Source organism: Opisthocomus hoazin, chromosome 3 (assembly GCF_030867145.1).
Source record: "Opisthocomus hoazin isolate bOpiHoa1 chromosome 3, bOpiHoa1.hap1, whole genome shotgun sequence".
NCBI lineage: Eukaryota > Metazoa > Chordata > Aves > Opisthocomiformes > Opisthocomidae > Opisthocomus > Opisthocomus hoazin.
This window is the reverse complement of record NC_134416.1, coordinates 61,187,130-61,199,845: the sequence shown is the minus strand read 5'-3', so window position 1 is coordinate 61,199,845 and position 12,716 is coordinate 61,187,130. Positions and strand designations below refer to the sequence as shown.

Sequence of the window (12,716 nt, the reverse complement as noted above, 5' to 3'; positions counted from 1 at the left end):
TTACCAGTTTGCATAAGTAAGTTTTGCAGGATCATGATTTTAGACTAGTAAAGTATGATCAAATGCATTTCAAAAGCATGGAAAAACCCAAGTAGTGGCTCAGGTTTTAATAATAAATTATTTCACGTAAAGTTCCCACAGGGTTTTGAGGCTCTCAGCTCTCAGGTACCCATCTTAAAGAACATACTTCATACCTCTTTGTTAACAGCAAATCCAATGCTCACTGCCACTGTTGGAAATCTGACAAAAACAAGAAATGCAGTATTATTGATGAAAAAAATCTCTCCACTTACTCCTTATGCAATTCCCTTAGGCAACAAAACCCCACATGAAGCTCTGTAATTTTATTTGGGTCAAAATGCTCTTGACATTGTACTATTTCTCCTTTGCCAGCCTCTTTAATTTTGTCAGTTCCTTTAAAACTGTCATTTAATATTGGACAGGCAAGAAATAAACACATGAGGATATCAGGATTTTTATATTAAACATGTTGTATATTTTAGTGATCTTTCTGCTTCAGCGTAATTGAATTATCCAGTATAAAATCATTAATGTTGTTACAACAAGTCATCACTTCTAAGAGCACATTTTGTTCAAGTTCAAGCATCTGAGATAGTAATTAAGTTGCACGGAGATACCATGCTGCTGACATCAACATAAGGAGAAACCAGTTCCCCTACCCCCTCTTTTGTCAAAGCGATGATCCTGTACTTAATTTGGTCCTTTTGAATAAAATATAATTATTGCATTTTAAACAATTAAATAAAATATTTTCTTCAGAAAATATTTTAAAAAGGGCTGTAAAGGTCCAGAAAATATTGCTAGAAAGATAAAATTTCACTCAATTGGACAAAACACCAGCACATGACACTCCCTCACCTCCCCTTGAGTTCTATGTAATTGCACCAAAAAAGCTGGTTTTTTTTTTAAATGATAACTGCAGTTATGTTAAATCACTAATTATAAAGCACAGCACATTTTAGGATTTTAAATAGAAGTATTATGAACAGTCAATAATTTACAGCTCTTGGCACTCAAATGATGAATTATACTTTTGCATTTTTGCAGTAACGATCCCTAGATTTCTTTTGCAGAGTGGTATTATAGACGTTTAAAAACTATATCTATGTACAACTTAGTTTTCAGTTCTGCTCTACATATATGCAATGGTTGTACTTCCCAGGAAAAATGAAGCATTTGTATTTGAAAGGGAGAAAACACCACTACTAAAAGGAATGTGCAACAACCACAGAAGGCGTGAGGCCAAGTGTCATCATAGCACAGCCTTGTTCCTCCAGTTCAGCTCAAGTCTCTGCACGTTAATGTGTGGTTGTATATAAACGAGCTCTGAGTCAAGAGCTCCGGGTTATTGAGCAATCAGCAGAAACTTTAGCTTACCTTTTGATAACAGTATAGAGCTCCCTCCAGCACAAACACACACTCCCTCAGAAACACTACGTGAGGTACAAAAAGATGAAGGGATGACTCCTACTTATGAGCCAAAGGAACAAATCTACCACAGTAAAACACCTTTAAGTGGAAGGGAGGATTTGTGAGAAGCTACTGCATTTTGATGTATTTCTCAGTTCACTGTCCTCTTACCTGTGCACAAAGTTGCACGTTCCATCAACAGGGTCAATAATCCAGGTCGGACTGTCGGTGAGGACACATTTTGAACCAGCAGCAGTGGATTCTTCTGCAATAAACCTGCATTTGGTGTGGAGTAAAACAAGCGTCCCAGAAAATTGGCTCAGATACTTGACTTGGAAAGTCAAACTCCATCTTCGTGTTTTTGAAGAGCTACTTAATTCATATATATGTATGTATATAAAATTTTAGTACAAATGCATATGTATGTATAAACACATATATTGCTTTTTTCATTTGGAAATGGGGAACTTTCATAGAAACTTTGAAGGAGAGTTCTCAGATTTATGGCATCCTATTTTACATGGTAAAATAGAACTCCTTTTATGTTCACTTTCCCAATATACCAAAGCAATGAAAATGAATGCAGAAATGGATCTGAACTGGCATCCTTGGAACTCTAGAAGAAGGGTTTTTTTATGCAGAATGTAATTTTATAGGTTATGCCTGTCTCCTGCAGTAAGTAATATAAACTGCAAACTGTAGCTGCTTCTCTTTTGCAGTCAAATTCAGTCAGCAGGAAATAATGCACTCTTAGAAAATCCACAATCTCACTCCTACTTGAAATTTTTTACAGTAGTCTGACTCAGGAAATTAAAAGGTTTACAAAGCTGAACTTTCTTTTTCCCATGACCCAGAGAAAATCAACAAATTAATTTTTTTGTTTGTTGTTTGGATGCACAAGGCACACATTGAAATCTGAGCTCATCTTCTGTTCTGCTGTTCTGTCCCAATCTCTTTCAGTAGATATGCTTCTCCCCCACCCCCCACCCCTTATTTCCCTGGGAAACGAACATCCAGTTCTGGCACATTTCCTGCCGACCTTAATTATCCCTGCTCTCCCATAAACTGCTCGGGGTCTGTTTCTGTAAGTGTTGCGCAGGTGCTACTCTCACAGATTTGAATAAAGTCCTGTATGCACAGAAGGCGTAGAATCAGACCGCTGGTACTGATTCTTGCTTTTGGTTTCACATTCGAACAACTGGTATTGGTATTCAGAGTTCCTGCAAACGTGTGAGGACTCTCGAAGACACAAAGAAAAAAATTTGGATAAACAGAAAATGTCTTTTGCAGAAACAGTTGCCTCCCTAGGACTAGAGTAGCAGCTACTTTCTTTTGTGCCCTCAACATGCGCCGCATGGTGCCACACAACGCTTGCAAGCAGGAGCTTAAAATGTTCTGCAGACAGCACACGAAGAGACTTCTTGAATTTTCCAAATGCTGCTTTGCCTTCCCCTCAGTAGAAAGGGACTATTCTGATGGCATTGCGGGCCCCCAGTTGGTATGAAGAGGGAATTGGGAAGTGTTGGTTACTATTTTCATCTCTGTTAAAGTGTTAGTGTGCAACTGAGAAACGAGAAAGACCTGAAAAAGTGTGTGGAATTCTCAGTCAAACGTAACACTTCACAGATTCCTTGCTCTAAATATTCCATTGTTTCGCCTTGTTGGTGCTGTATCATTTGACTTCTGCTTTTACAAATCTTGTAATTAGCACCCAAACCCAACCATACGCTTTGGCTGTGCTGCTGGCTGCAGAAGCAGCTCATCTTCTTGCAGATGGAGCACCTTACCATCTCAGATTGTCCACCTTCCCCTGCAAATTATGCCTCTGCTTCAACCCTCTGTCAGCTCCCCCAGCCAGAGCCTGAACTGTAGCCATTGTCTTGCCAGTTAAAGAAAGGTGAAATGGGAACCTCTCTAAAGACAAGAGTATTTCTGTGTAAGGTGTTTTGCCTTCAAGTATCGTAAGTCTTTCCCTCACCTTTTCCTTACCGCAGGGTGCGATGCTGCCGTCCTCACATACAGAAATGCTACCCTGAAGCTGGGACACAGCACTGCCATTGATAAAGTCTTGGTGCCCCAGAACAATTTTTCCAAAACGGATGTAGGACAAATTAGGTGCTCATTTTATAAAATTTGGGCTAATAGGTTAAAATAAGCCCCTTGCTGTTATACAGTACTGGGTACTGTGAGAGCCCTCAAGGCCAACATCAGATGTGTTGCTCTGTGGCGCTCTGTCCTATAAAAACACGCAAACTAAGCAAAACATTCAGCCTGAAGTACCGGAGACCAAATTTTAGGAACAGCTGGAGAAGTGGGAGGGGTAGCCATGTTATTACAGGAGTTCATTTAATATGCCAGCCTGCCAGCTCTGTTGACCTCTCTTCAAATCTGGATTAAACTTTTCTCCCACTCAAAATGAGTTGCCTAGTCTTAGTGGACATCTGTTCATACCACGGTGCCACTCTGAACTTCATCGCTGGAACAGCAGGGGAATTGTAGCACAGCATAAACTGCAGCAGGAGTGATACCCAGCCGAGCGCGGGAGGTTCAAACTGGGGCTGTCCCTCACCTCTCCATCCCCTTATGGGAGCCTGAGGGCAGAAAACCAGGCAGCTAGCGTCGGATGTGACCCTCCGTGATGGCTGTGTCTTGATTTTAATCGCTACAGGATTAAGGCTATAATTAACACCAAAGATGACAACTTGTGTGACAATAACACAGGCAAATGGTATGATAGCCTTTTTCAGCCTGTAGCCCCTGATATTCTGGCTGTGCCTACCCAGTGCTAAAAGATCTACCAGAGAAGATATCCTTCTGAAAAGACTCACTTGGAGCATTGTCTGAGTACCAAAGAGTGGGCAAAGCTGAAAACTTGGGTGAAGCACGAATGAGGATGACACACACCACTTAGCCAAGCAGAGAGAAGAAACAAACATGGGACAGAATTACCTTTTTAACAGGTTTTCTTAACATTTCTCTTCTGAGTACATTTCCAATATCTCAAGACTCATCACTGCCACAGTGCAAATGGCACAAATTCTAATGAGAACCCTTATAATTTTTCTGTCTCCTAAAGCACATTTTTTGATTCAGAGAAAATAAGAATTAAGATGATTTAAGAGAAAAAGTAACAGAAATCTTCGATGATGCTTTCAACTACCAGATCAGGGAAAGACAGAACACAATTTAAATGATCTTTTAATGTTTTCATTGCATGCTAATTTAAGCCTTGATTGTTGCTGTGGACACCTCACTGCAAGTGTTTTAATCTAGTCTAGACAAATCTAGTTTTAATCTACTGTTTAAGCTAAATGCATTCACTGTCTGAACAAACTCCAACCAAAACCAACAACCAATATCAGCAAAAAATAATTGTCTTGAAGAAATGGTAATTCTGTAATTTGCTTATAAAGTCAGAATTTAATGGTACAGAGTTAATGAAGTCAGGCATTTTTCAGTTGCTAGGTCTATGCTGATCTTAGAACTTATGTTCCCATTCTGAGTAACTCAAGTGCTTCTGATGATTCTCATTTAAAGTGAAAAGTGTATGTTTTATGTTCTCTGCCAAGCTGTTCAAGGAAAATAAAAACAACATAAGAGTAGAGATAAGAGCAGAGCCAGCAATAGTAGAAGGAACGTTACACAAATAATAGGCTTGTAAAACCTGGCACTCTCTTGAGGATCGTGGCCAAGAACCACACATTATGCTGTACAGTACTGCTTCAATATGTGATCACACACAACACGTATCTAGAAAACTATATTTAGTACATAATGTTCTTTCTACTCCTTCTTATGGTGTATTTTTTTCCAGCAGCATCGCCGACAATCAGATTAGTAGCGGAGCCTTCTAGATTTTCATCTTTGTTGATCTCCGCGCAGTGCTAGAGAGCAAGGTTCATCTCCATCAGAGATGCACACAGTTAGCAGAAGGCAGACAGCATTTAAGGGATACACAGGCTCTGCAGGAAGACAAATTTTATCCTTGTGGGCTGAAGTCAAATGTGGAAATCGATTGCAGAGTCTCTGCATCAATCCAAACCTGGCCAACTAATACAAAACCTCTCTCTAATCTGTGCATGTGTAGGAGTTTTTATTTTCAAATGGATTGTAATAATTCAAGGGAGTCAACAATCTGACCTTTTTTTAGAACCTTGGGTTGACGCCCCATATAGTAATTTATATCCTGTTTCTGTATACGCATCAAATGATGATAAATAACCTTGCTTCTCACTGGTTTTAGGATTCTACACCACACAAGGTAAATATGATTAAATACAATATTTGTCCCGATCTGGCAAACGCTTATCTGTGATGGCAAAAGAAATTGAAGGAAAGGTCTGCAGGATGGGACCTTTGCTATCACTAATTTCATCTGTATCTTAATAGATATCTTTAGCATAATTCTTACACAATAGGAAGCAAACCAGTATTCTGAAAATCATGGACATCCATATGAAACCTTCATACATCATGTCCCTACAGGGGAAACATTACTATTAAATACATATATTAAGAAACATAGCTATTAGAAAATATAAAATACTAAAAATAGAGACATGGTACTTTTTTAAACAAGGAGTCCAACAAAAGTATCCAACAGCTATAGGTTAATATGTAGGAGAGATATACAGACTTTTAAAATTTCCTTTAAACACCAGTCAGATATACAGCTCTTAAGGGAAGAAAGGTCACTGACAGTTTCTTTCTATAGACACTCACCTGTGGGAGGGAAACTTCTCTTTCAGAACAGAAATAATTAAATTTTCCACAAAATGATCAGTTTCTGTCACAAGATCTGCTGCAGATGTCTTTGTGGACACTTGTTTCTCCTCTGTTAGAGCTTTCCTAATAATCTGAAACAGAAGTTCACAAATCAGATTTGTTGGCCATTCATCCTGTGCACACTGAAATAATACATTTACTGACAAATTATAGCTAATCCTGAAAAACAACCGTAGGCCTAATTCTACCCAAGCCTGTTCTAATTGTACTGACTAAAAATCCTTCTGAGGAGCTAATGAGCAGTCTTTGGGAACACAGCATTCTGAATCACTCTGCAAGAACCAATCATGACAGTTCAGGAAAGGATTGATGAATGGGATGCAACTAATGGAATAAAAGGATGATGGCAGTCATCATGATTTAGGAAATCACAAAAAATACAAGTAAGATAAGAAAGAGCCTCGAGGCTCAGGAATTTTTCATGGAAATCACTTTTTCTTTTCCTAATTTACAGGGCCAATACCCCACCGCTCTTGTACTTTAAAAAACATGCAATAGGGCAAACCCCACTGGTTTCTTTTTTTGCCAACAAAGACACACAAAGTTGATTTTTTCTTGTGTATATGGGTTTTTGGAACTTCAAGTGCTGACCACCCACAAGTTCCCAAAGAACTGCTATATATTTACCAAAAACAAGAATTCAGAATTTTCCCTAGATATGGAACTAGTGATCTAACCCTGGATTCTCTTCTGGAAATGTCTTTATCTTTTTTTCAAAGGTTTTACAGTTATAAATCCAGAATCAAACCCCATCAAGTGCAAATGCACATATGGGAAAACCGTTACTAAAAGCTCTTTCCCACTTTTTCCCATTTTCTTTTTGTTTTTTTTCCACTCCTTCATTAAAAAGAAAAATAAGGGGGCAGGACGCAAAAGGAGCTGACTTATTTTTTAACAAGTGAAAATGATAAACTATTTGAAATCAGGAAAACCAAAACAAAGCAAAAAATTAAGCATCACTTCTTTGTATAGAATTACATTAACTAAAACCAGCACCAACAAGACCAATATTCCAAGTCCCTTCTAAAACATGTATATTTTAAGTGTGTAACTAAATTTCCATTGATCAAAGTACTTTAAAACCATCAAGAAATGTTTGATGACCAAAGAAAACTGTTCTGCTGTATTATGCATGGGAAAGGGAACCAGCAACTCCCAAATTTCAGTCTGAGCTCTTGGTTTTCATAGTATAAAATACTACGTTTGAAGGGTGTGCTGATTGTTCTGACAAGTAATGGATATCGCCGGCTGCTGCCTTGGTGCGGAAGGTATCTGGACTAACGTATGTGTTCTGTGAACTGTATAACATTAATTATGCTTATTTACTAAGCTTGTGAAGATAGATTAATACTTCTTAGCTTGAGCGCTTGCTAAAGTTCATTATTGTATACTAACATATTAACTCCACTTAATCTTTTTAACACTCTCAATGCCCTGCATCGTTTTCTTGATGATTTTACCATAGAAGCATAAACGCACAGCGCCAGGAAGGCTCTCGGGCTCCTCTTTGGTCCAAAGCAAAATCCAAAACACGCCAGCCATCTCAGCTGTGTATTCTAAAAAAACTGCTACACTGATACTTTTATTTTAATTGCTCTTCTTTACTTTCATATTGCCTATATATAAGTAAATGCCCTGCTTATCACTGGGCTCAGAACTTCGCATAGTAAAACAGATGAGGAACACATTCCTTTCAACAGAGAAGACTGGAATTTCTTCTTAGCAGTGCCATGTTCTTGACTTCTAGTCAGTTTCAACACACAGTAGATCGAGGAGATTTTTGCAGCCATTTAAATCAGTATGGGCCACCGCTCAGCAGGGGAGTGAGATCACACCTGAGCCTTGCTGCGAAAAGAAGAGCGGAGGTGCAAGCTCTCTCCTGTAGATGCGCTCTGCAATCGGCTGCTTTTCATCATGTGCTCCAGCACTTGATCTCTCCTTTTTGAATACAATCCTTCACACCTCTCACCACTGAATTTAATATTTTTCATTTCTGATCCTTTCTCCAGTTGTTCATGACCATTTTTAACTCTAACTTTGCCTGTTTCTCTGGTGACCTGCCCATGCTAGCCTGAGGCTCTGGACACTTTGGAGGTGGGAACAGCCAAGGGTGCGACTGATATGAAGAGGTGGCTGATGGCCTTCTCGCCCATCTCCTCCTCTGCAGGCCCATGCTGAGGGGCCGTGACACACATTACCCAGCCCGACAATAGACTGCTCTTCCCCACCTCTTACGCAACCGATGGGTTGAGAGGCGAGCAGGAGAGAAGTCACGATGCGGTGCTGAGGTCACCAATCACAATCAGGCACCACACCTGTCCTAGCTCACCCGCAGTACCAAGTGATGCCGGGGGATGGACGGGTCCCTGCTAATTCCCTGCCTTTTACCAAGCGTCTGGCAAAAGGGACTCATATGCATTTGCACCAGCTTGTACGGGTATGCAATCCAGGCCAGAGTCTCCAACAAAGATAACATTCCCTGCATCACTGATGAAACAGCTTTTATTCTTCACATATTTACCACATAGCTCAGAGATGTCCAGAATTCAACTTTGAACAATCCCTAAACATCACCCGCCTACAAAGACTGTTAGAGCCTGGTGCCCCAGTGTACTTTGAGAGCACCACTCAGCTGCTCTCCTTGCAGAAGCCTTACGGTGAGGTCTGTAGATACCTACTGCAATTGCCCGGCCTTCCCAGCTGGGCGTGGAGCTCCATAAAAGTCTCTCTCCAGGTAACAGGCAGCAGGTAAGCAGAAGACCAAAGGAACTACAGGTTGATGAAATAAAACCAGCTGATTGCTCCTTATCACTATTGTACAATGAAATTGGCAACCAAGATGCTGTATTTTGGCTGTAAATGTATTTTACTAGGCTTTATTCCTGTATTATAGGTTGTCCCTAGATTATGGAGATTTTACAGCAATTTCCAAGCAGCTGATTTTTGGGAGCGTGGTTATTTAGAGCAGTCACTTAACACTTGTAGCCCATGCTGCTCCTCCTCTAACAAAGAATTGGCTAGATCTTACGCTAATACCCTGCTTGGGAGCATTCGGGGGGTTATGAAAAGTGAGGGGCATTTACACCAGTACGTGCATGAAGACCACATCTCAGAGCAAGACCCAGCTTGTCCCTGCTCCTTTCTCCATTTGCCACAGAGCAAGGGAAATGGAGCTGCACGGGCTCACAGCAGTCACCGTCCTGGACTCTTCCTTTCCTAATGCCTTTGGGAAATTAAGTCACACAAAGGAGAATGGAGAGGACAGTGGACCAAGATGCCTTCTCCACCCAGTACCTGCCAGGAGAGCCACCTACAGTGAGGTGCTCGTATTAGGTATTTCATCTCACCAGGCTGTTTGCACTCACCACACACTTCTGGGAGCTCCAAGACGGATTTATTTGCTTGCAATATTGTCCTGAAATATTTGCTCACTGATCATATCAAACGTCTAGATAAAAAGCATAACTACCTGCAAATAATTTAGGAAATACCAATCTGTTTTGCTAAGAAATCTGTCCAAGTTCCATAGAAAATAGCCTAACAATATCCCCTGGGAGCATGTATGGGGGAAAAAATCTTGGCTTTTTAGAATATCAGTGGAAATTTTGCCTTTTTTTATGCGGGATTCCATTGGTTTCTTATGCCTCATAAAATTATTTTCTGGAAAAAAAAAAGTAAAAAGATATTTTGTGTGGACTTCAACATGCTAGCTTCTAGTCTCTGTTTCTTACCCTTGTTTTCACTTAGATGCACATCTACTCCTTTTCGTGAAGTTTCTCCAACTGTAATTGCAAAGAACTGTGCAAATATCACTCCGTGCTCTCAACGACATTAAAGATGCAGAGACCAGTTGTGCCTGCTCTTCTTTAGCAAAAAGTGATATTAAGCCAACAGGCATACTCTCCTGAGCACAGTAAGCAGAGCTTACTCACACAAAAAGCTGAGGAGAGGTTTGAAAATGTGCAGTTGTATGTGGCCTTATAGATCAAATTAGACATAATTTCAATGCAGGTCAACTACAGAGATTACAAAACCATGGCCATTCTCATTATGAAATAGCCATATATATTAAAGGAGAGCCTGTGATATTTTGTAAAAATAATGGAACAGGATGGGCAAGAGAGGCAATGATTTTAACCTGGGCATATAAGTTACTCCAGCAACATCACTTTTGACACATATTCATGCAATCTTTTTTTTATTGGCCTTTTAAGTTTAGAAGAAACTATTCCAGAGCTTAGATGCCTATCTGTTGGAAAGAAGATCTATTTTACTCCTACTCATGAAACACACTGCAATATAAACCAAGGAGTCGTGTAAGCCAAACAGAGAGACCAGGAAACTGTATTACTGGTTAACTTTTCCTAGAAATCAAAAAATCTTGATTTGCATGCTTTTCTTCAGGTTGGCCTCTGCACCAAAACTCTTATAGACACCTTCTAATGATTCCAAGCCTTCCTAACCTGCCACGGTCCTGAGAAATGGAGGGTCTTAAAAGAAAGGCTGAAGTGGCAAGATTTCATGCAGGGATGGAAACAGGACTCAGATCTGGAGAGACAAGAGAGTGCAAGCAGATCTTTGGGGATGGAGGTGAAGGTGGAGAGGTCTGAGGGATGGGAAGAAAGGCAGAAGAAAAAGATGAACTTGACCAGTGGAACTAATTTTGGTGACCAAAATAAAACTCAATTTTGTCAGTCAATTTTCAACAAAAATTCAGTCCTATCAAACCTATGTTACACTGCATTTTGGGGCCTTATCTCTAGCTCCTTTTGTGAATAGCTGGAAGTGGACTGACACTTCAATAAAAGATACAGCCCTACCTGCACCTTTTCTTCCACAAGGATTTCTGATGGTTTTCATAACTAAAAACATTTCTTAACATTACAAGGTTAATAAAAACCCTACTCAGTTCTAAAGTCCTACCTCAACAACATCCTTGACTGGTTTAAGTTTGGCCTGCCAAGGAATCGGCCATTTCCTACCAGTTGCAAGGCAGTGATGGTAAACTGCGAACTAAAAAGATGCAAGGATTAATCTTCTGGAACGTTTATTTCTTCCAGGAAAAGGTGCTCAGCTGTGATCTTCTGGGTGATTAAGACGGCTGGAGACAGTTACGGCTGTCTTCACAAATTGATATTTTGAGAAATAAGGTGTGGGTGCTTGAGCAAGTCATGAGTGTCTCTTGTGAAATGGCTGGCAGAATGAGCACGCTGGAGAAACTCCTGTTTGGAGACTCTGTGAGAGCACAACCTGTCATCCCGATTTGGATTATCCATTTATTCCCTGCATTACTAAAACAAGTCTCCCCTCCTCTGGCATTCTGTTCATCTTTGTGTGTGCCTTCTCCTACAGAGAAAATATGTATCAAGCAAAAGTTACAGGTCTGGAAGACAGAAAAGGGGGATCCTTAAATCACAGCGTACAGGTACAAAGTGTGTTTCAAAACAGAGCAGAACGGAAGCAGAAGAGAAATACACGTTACTGAGGTCTCTGTTTTACCCAGTTTCTCATCTGAACAATTTGCTGATCCCACTTCTCGGCTCTGTTAGAGTCGGTGGAAGTTTTGCTGCTGCACACAGAGGGGCCAGGAATGTCTCCTGAGATGACTAACCTTCTGCTGTGTCGAAACACAGATCTTAAATAAGCTACCACAGACCTTCGCAGGGCCACTGCTGATTTATCCCTAGCAAGGGAATTTCAGTCATTCTGAAGACACTGGTATATACAGCAAGAAGACTAAACCTCCCCGACACGCCTGTTTTTCTCTGCACAAGCTGCCAAAACCCAAATGCCGGTACTACAGCGGGTAAATACACAATCTTCTGGCTAAACGCACAACGGCACAAACCCTCAGCTGTCCATAAATCCAACCTCAGCACCACGGAACGCTCCAAAACATCGCAGCGGCGGAACAAACGCTTGGTGTGCTTGACAAAGTTACTAAAGCACCTTCCCGCTGGCAAATCTTCCTTTTTTTTTTTTTTTTTAAATAAAAATACTCCCAGCCGTAGAACAGCTTCGCTTCCACTCGCGACGTCTCCTCGCCCTTCCCCGGGTGAAGCGGCCCCGCCGCCAGCCCCCCTCCCGCTGCCCAGGGCTCCGGCACGGCACGGCACGGCACGGCCCGGCCGAGCGGCTGCCGAGCCCCGCCGCCCTCCTCCTCCTCCTCTTCCTCCCCCCCAGCTCCGCCGCACCGGCCAAGCGCCCACACGGCCCTTCCTTCCACCCCCCCATGTAGGAGTGCAGCCGGCCCGGCGGAGGGAGCGGAGCGGGGCGGGCGGCGGCTCCGCGGCTCTCACCTGCCCAGCGCGGAGCGCCAGCTGCGCCGCCACCTCCGCGCACTCCTTCCAGGGGTCCCCGCCGCCGCCGGCCGCCGCCGCCCCTCCTTCCTCCTCCTCCTCGCACGGCTTCATGGCGGCGGCGGCGGCTCTCCTGCCCGGGGCAGGGCCGGCGGGCGCGGGGGCCCGGCTCCCCGCCGAGGAGCGGCCGCGCAGGAGGGC

The 12,716-nt window shown here is 41.9% G+C and overlaps 1 protein-coding gene across 1 annotated transcript in view; it reads right to left on the bottom strand.

Moving 5' to 3' along the window:
• The window catches only part of IMPA2 (inositol monophosphatase 2), a 21,543-nt gene extending 8,827 nt beyond the window's left edge, over nucleotides 1–12,716 (bottom strand). The window contains exons 1-4 of the mRNA XM_075416492.1: nucleotides 12,516–12,716; nucleotides 6,154–6,287; nucleotides 1,603–1,707; nucleotides 195–240 (exon numbers count right to left, since the gene is read on the bottom strand). Of these exons, the coding sequence (XP_075272607.1) occupies nucleotides 195–240; nucleotides 1,603–1,707; nucleotides 6,154–6,287; nucleotides 12,516–12,629 (399 nt within the window). The 5' untranslated portion in view covers nucleotides 12,630–12,716. The remainder of the gene's footprint in view (nucleotides 1–194; nucleotides 241–1,602; nucleotides 1,708–6,153; nucleotides 6,288–12,515) is intronic.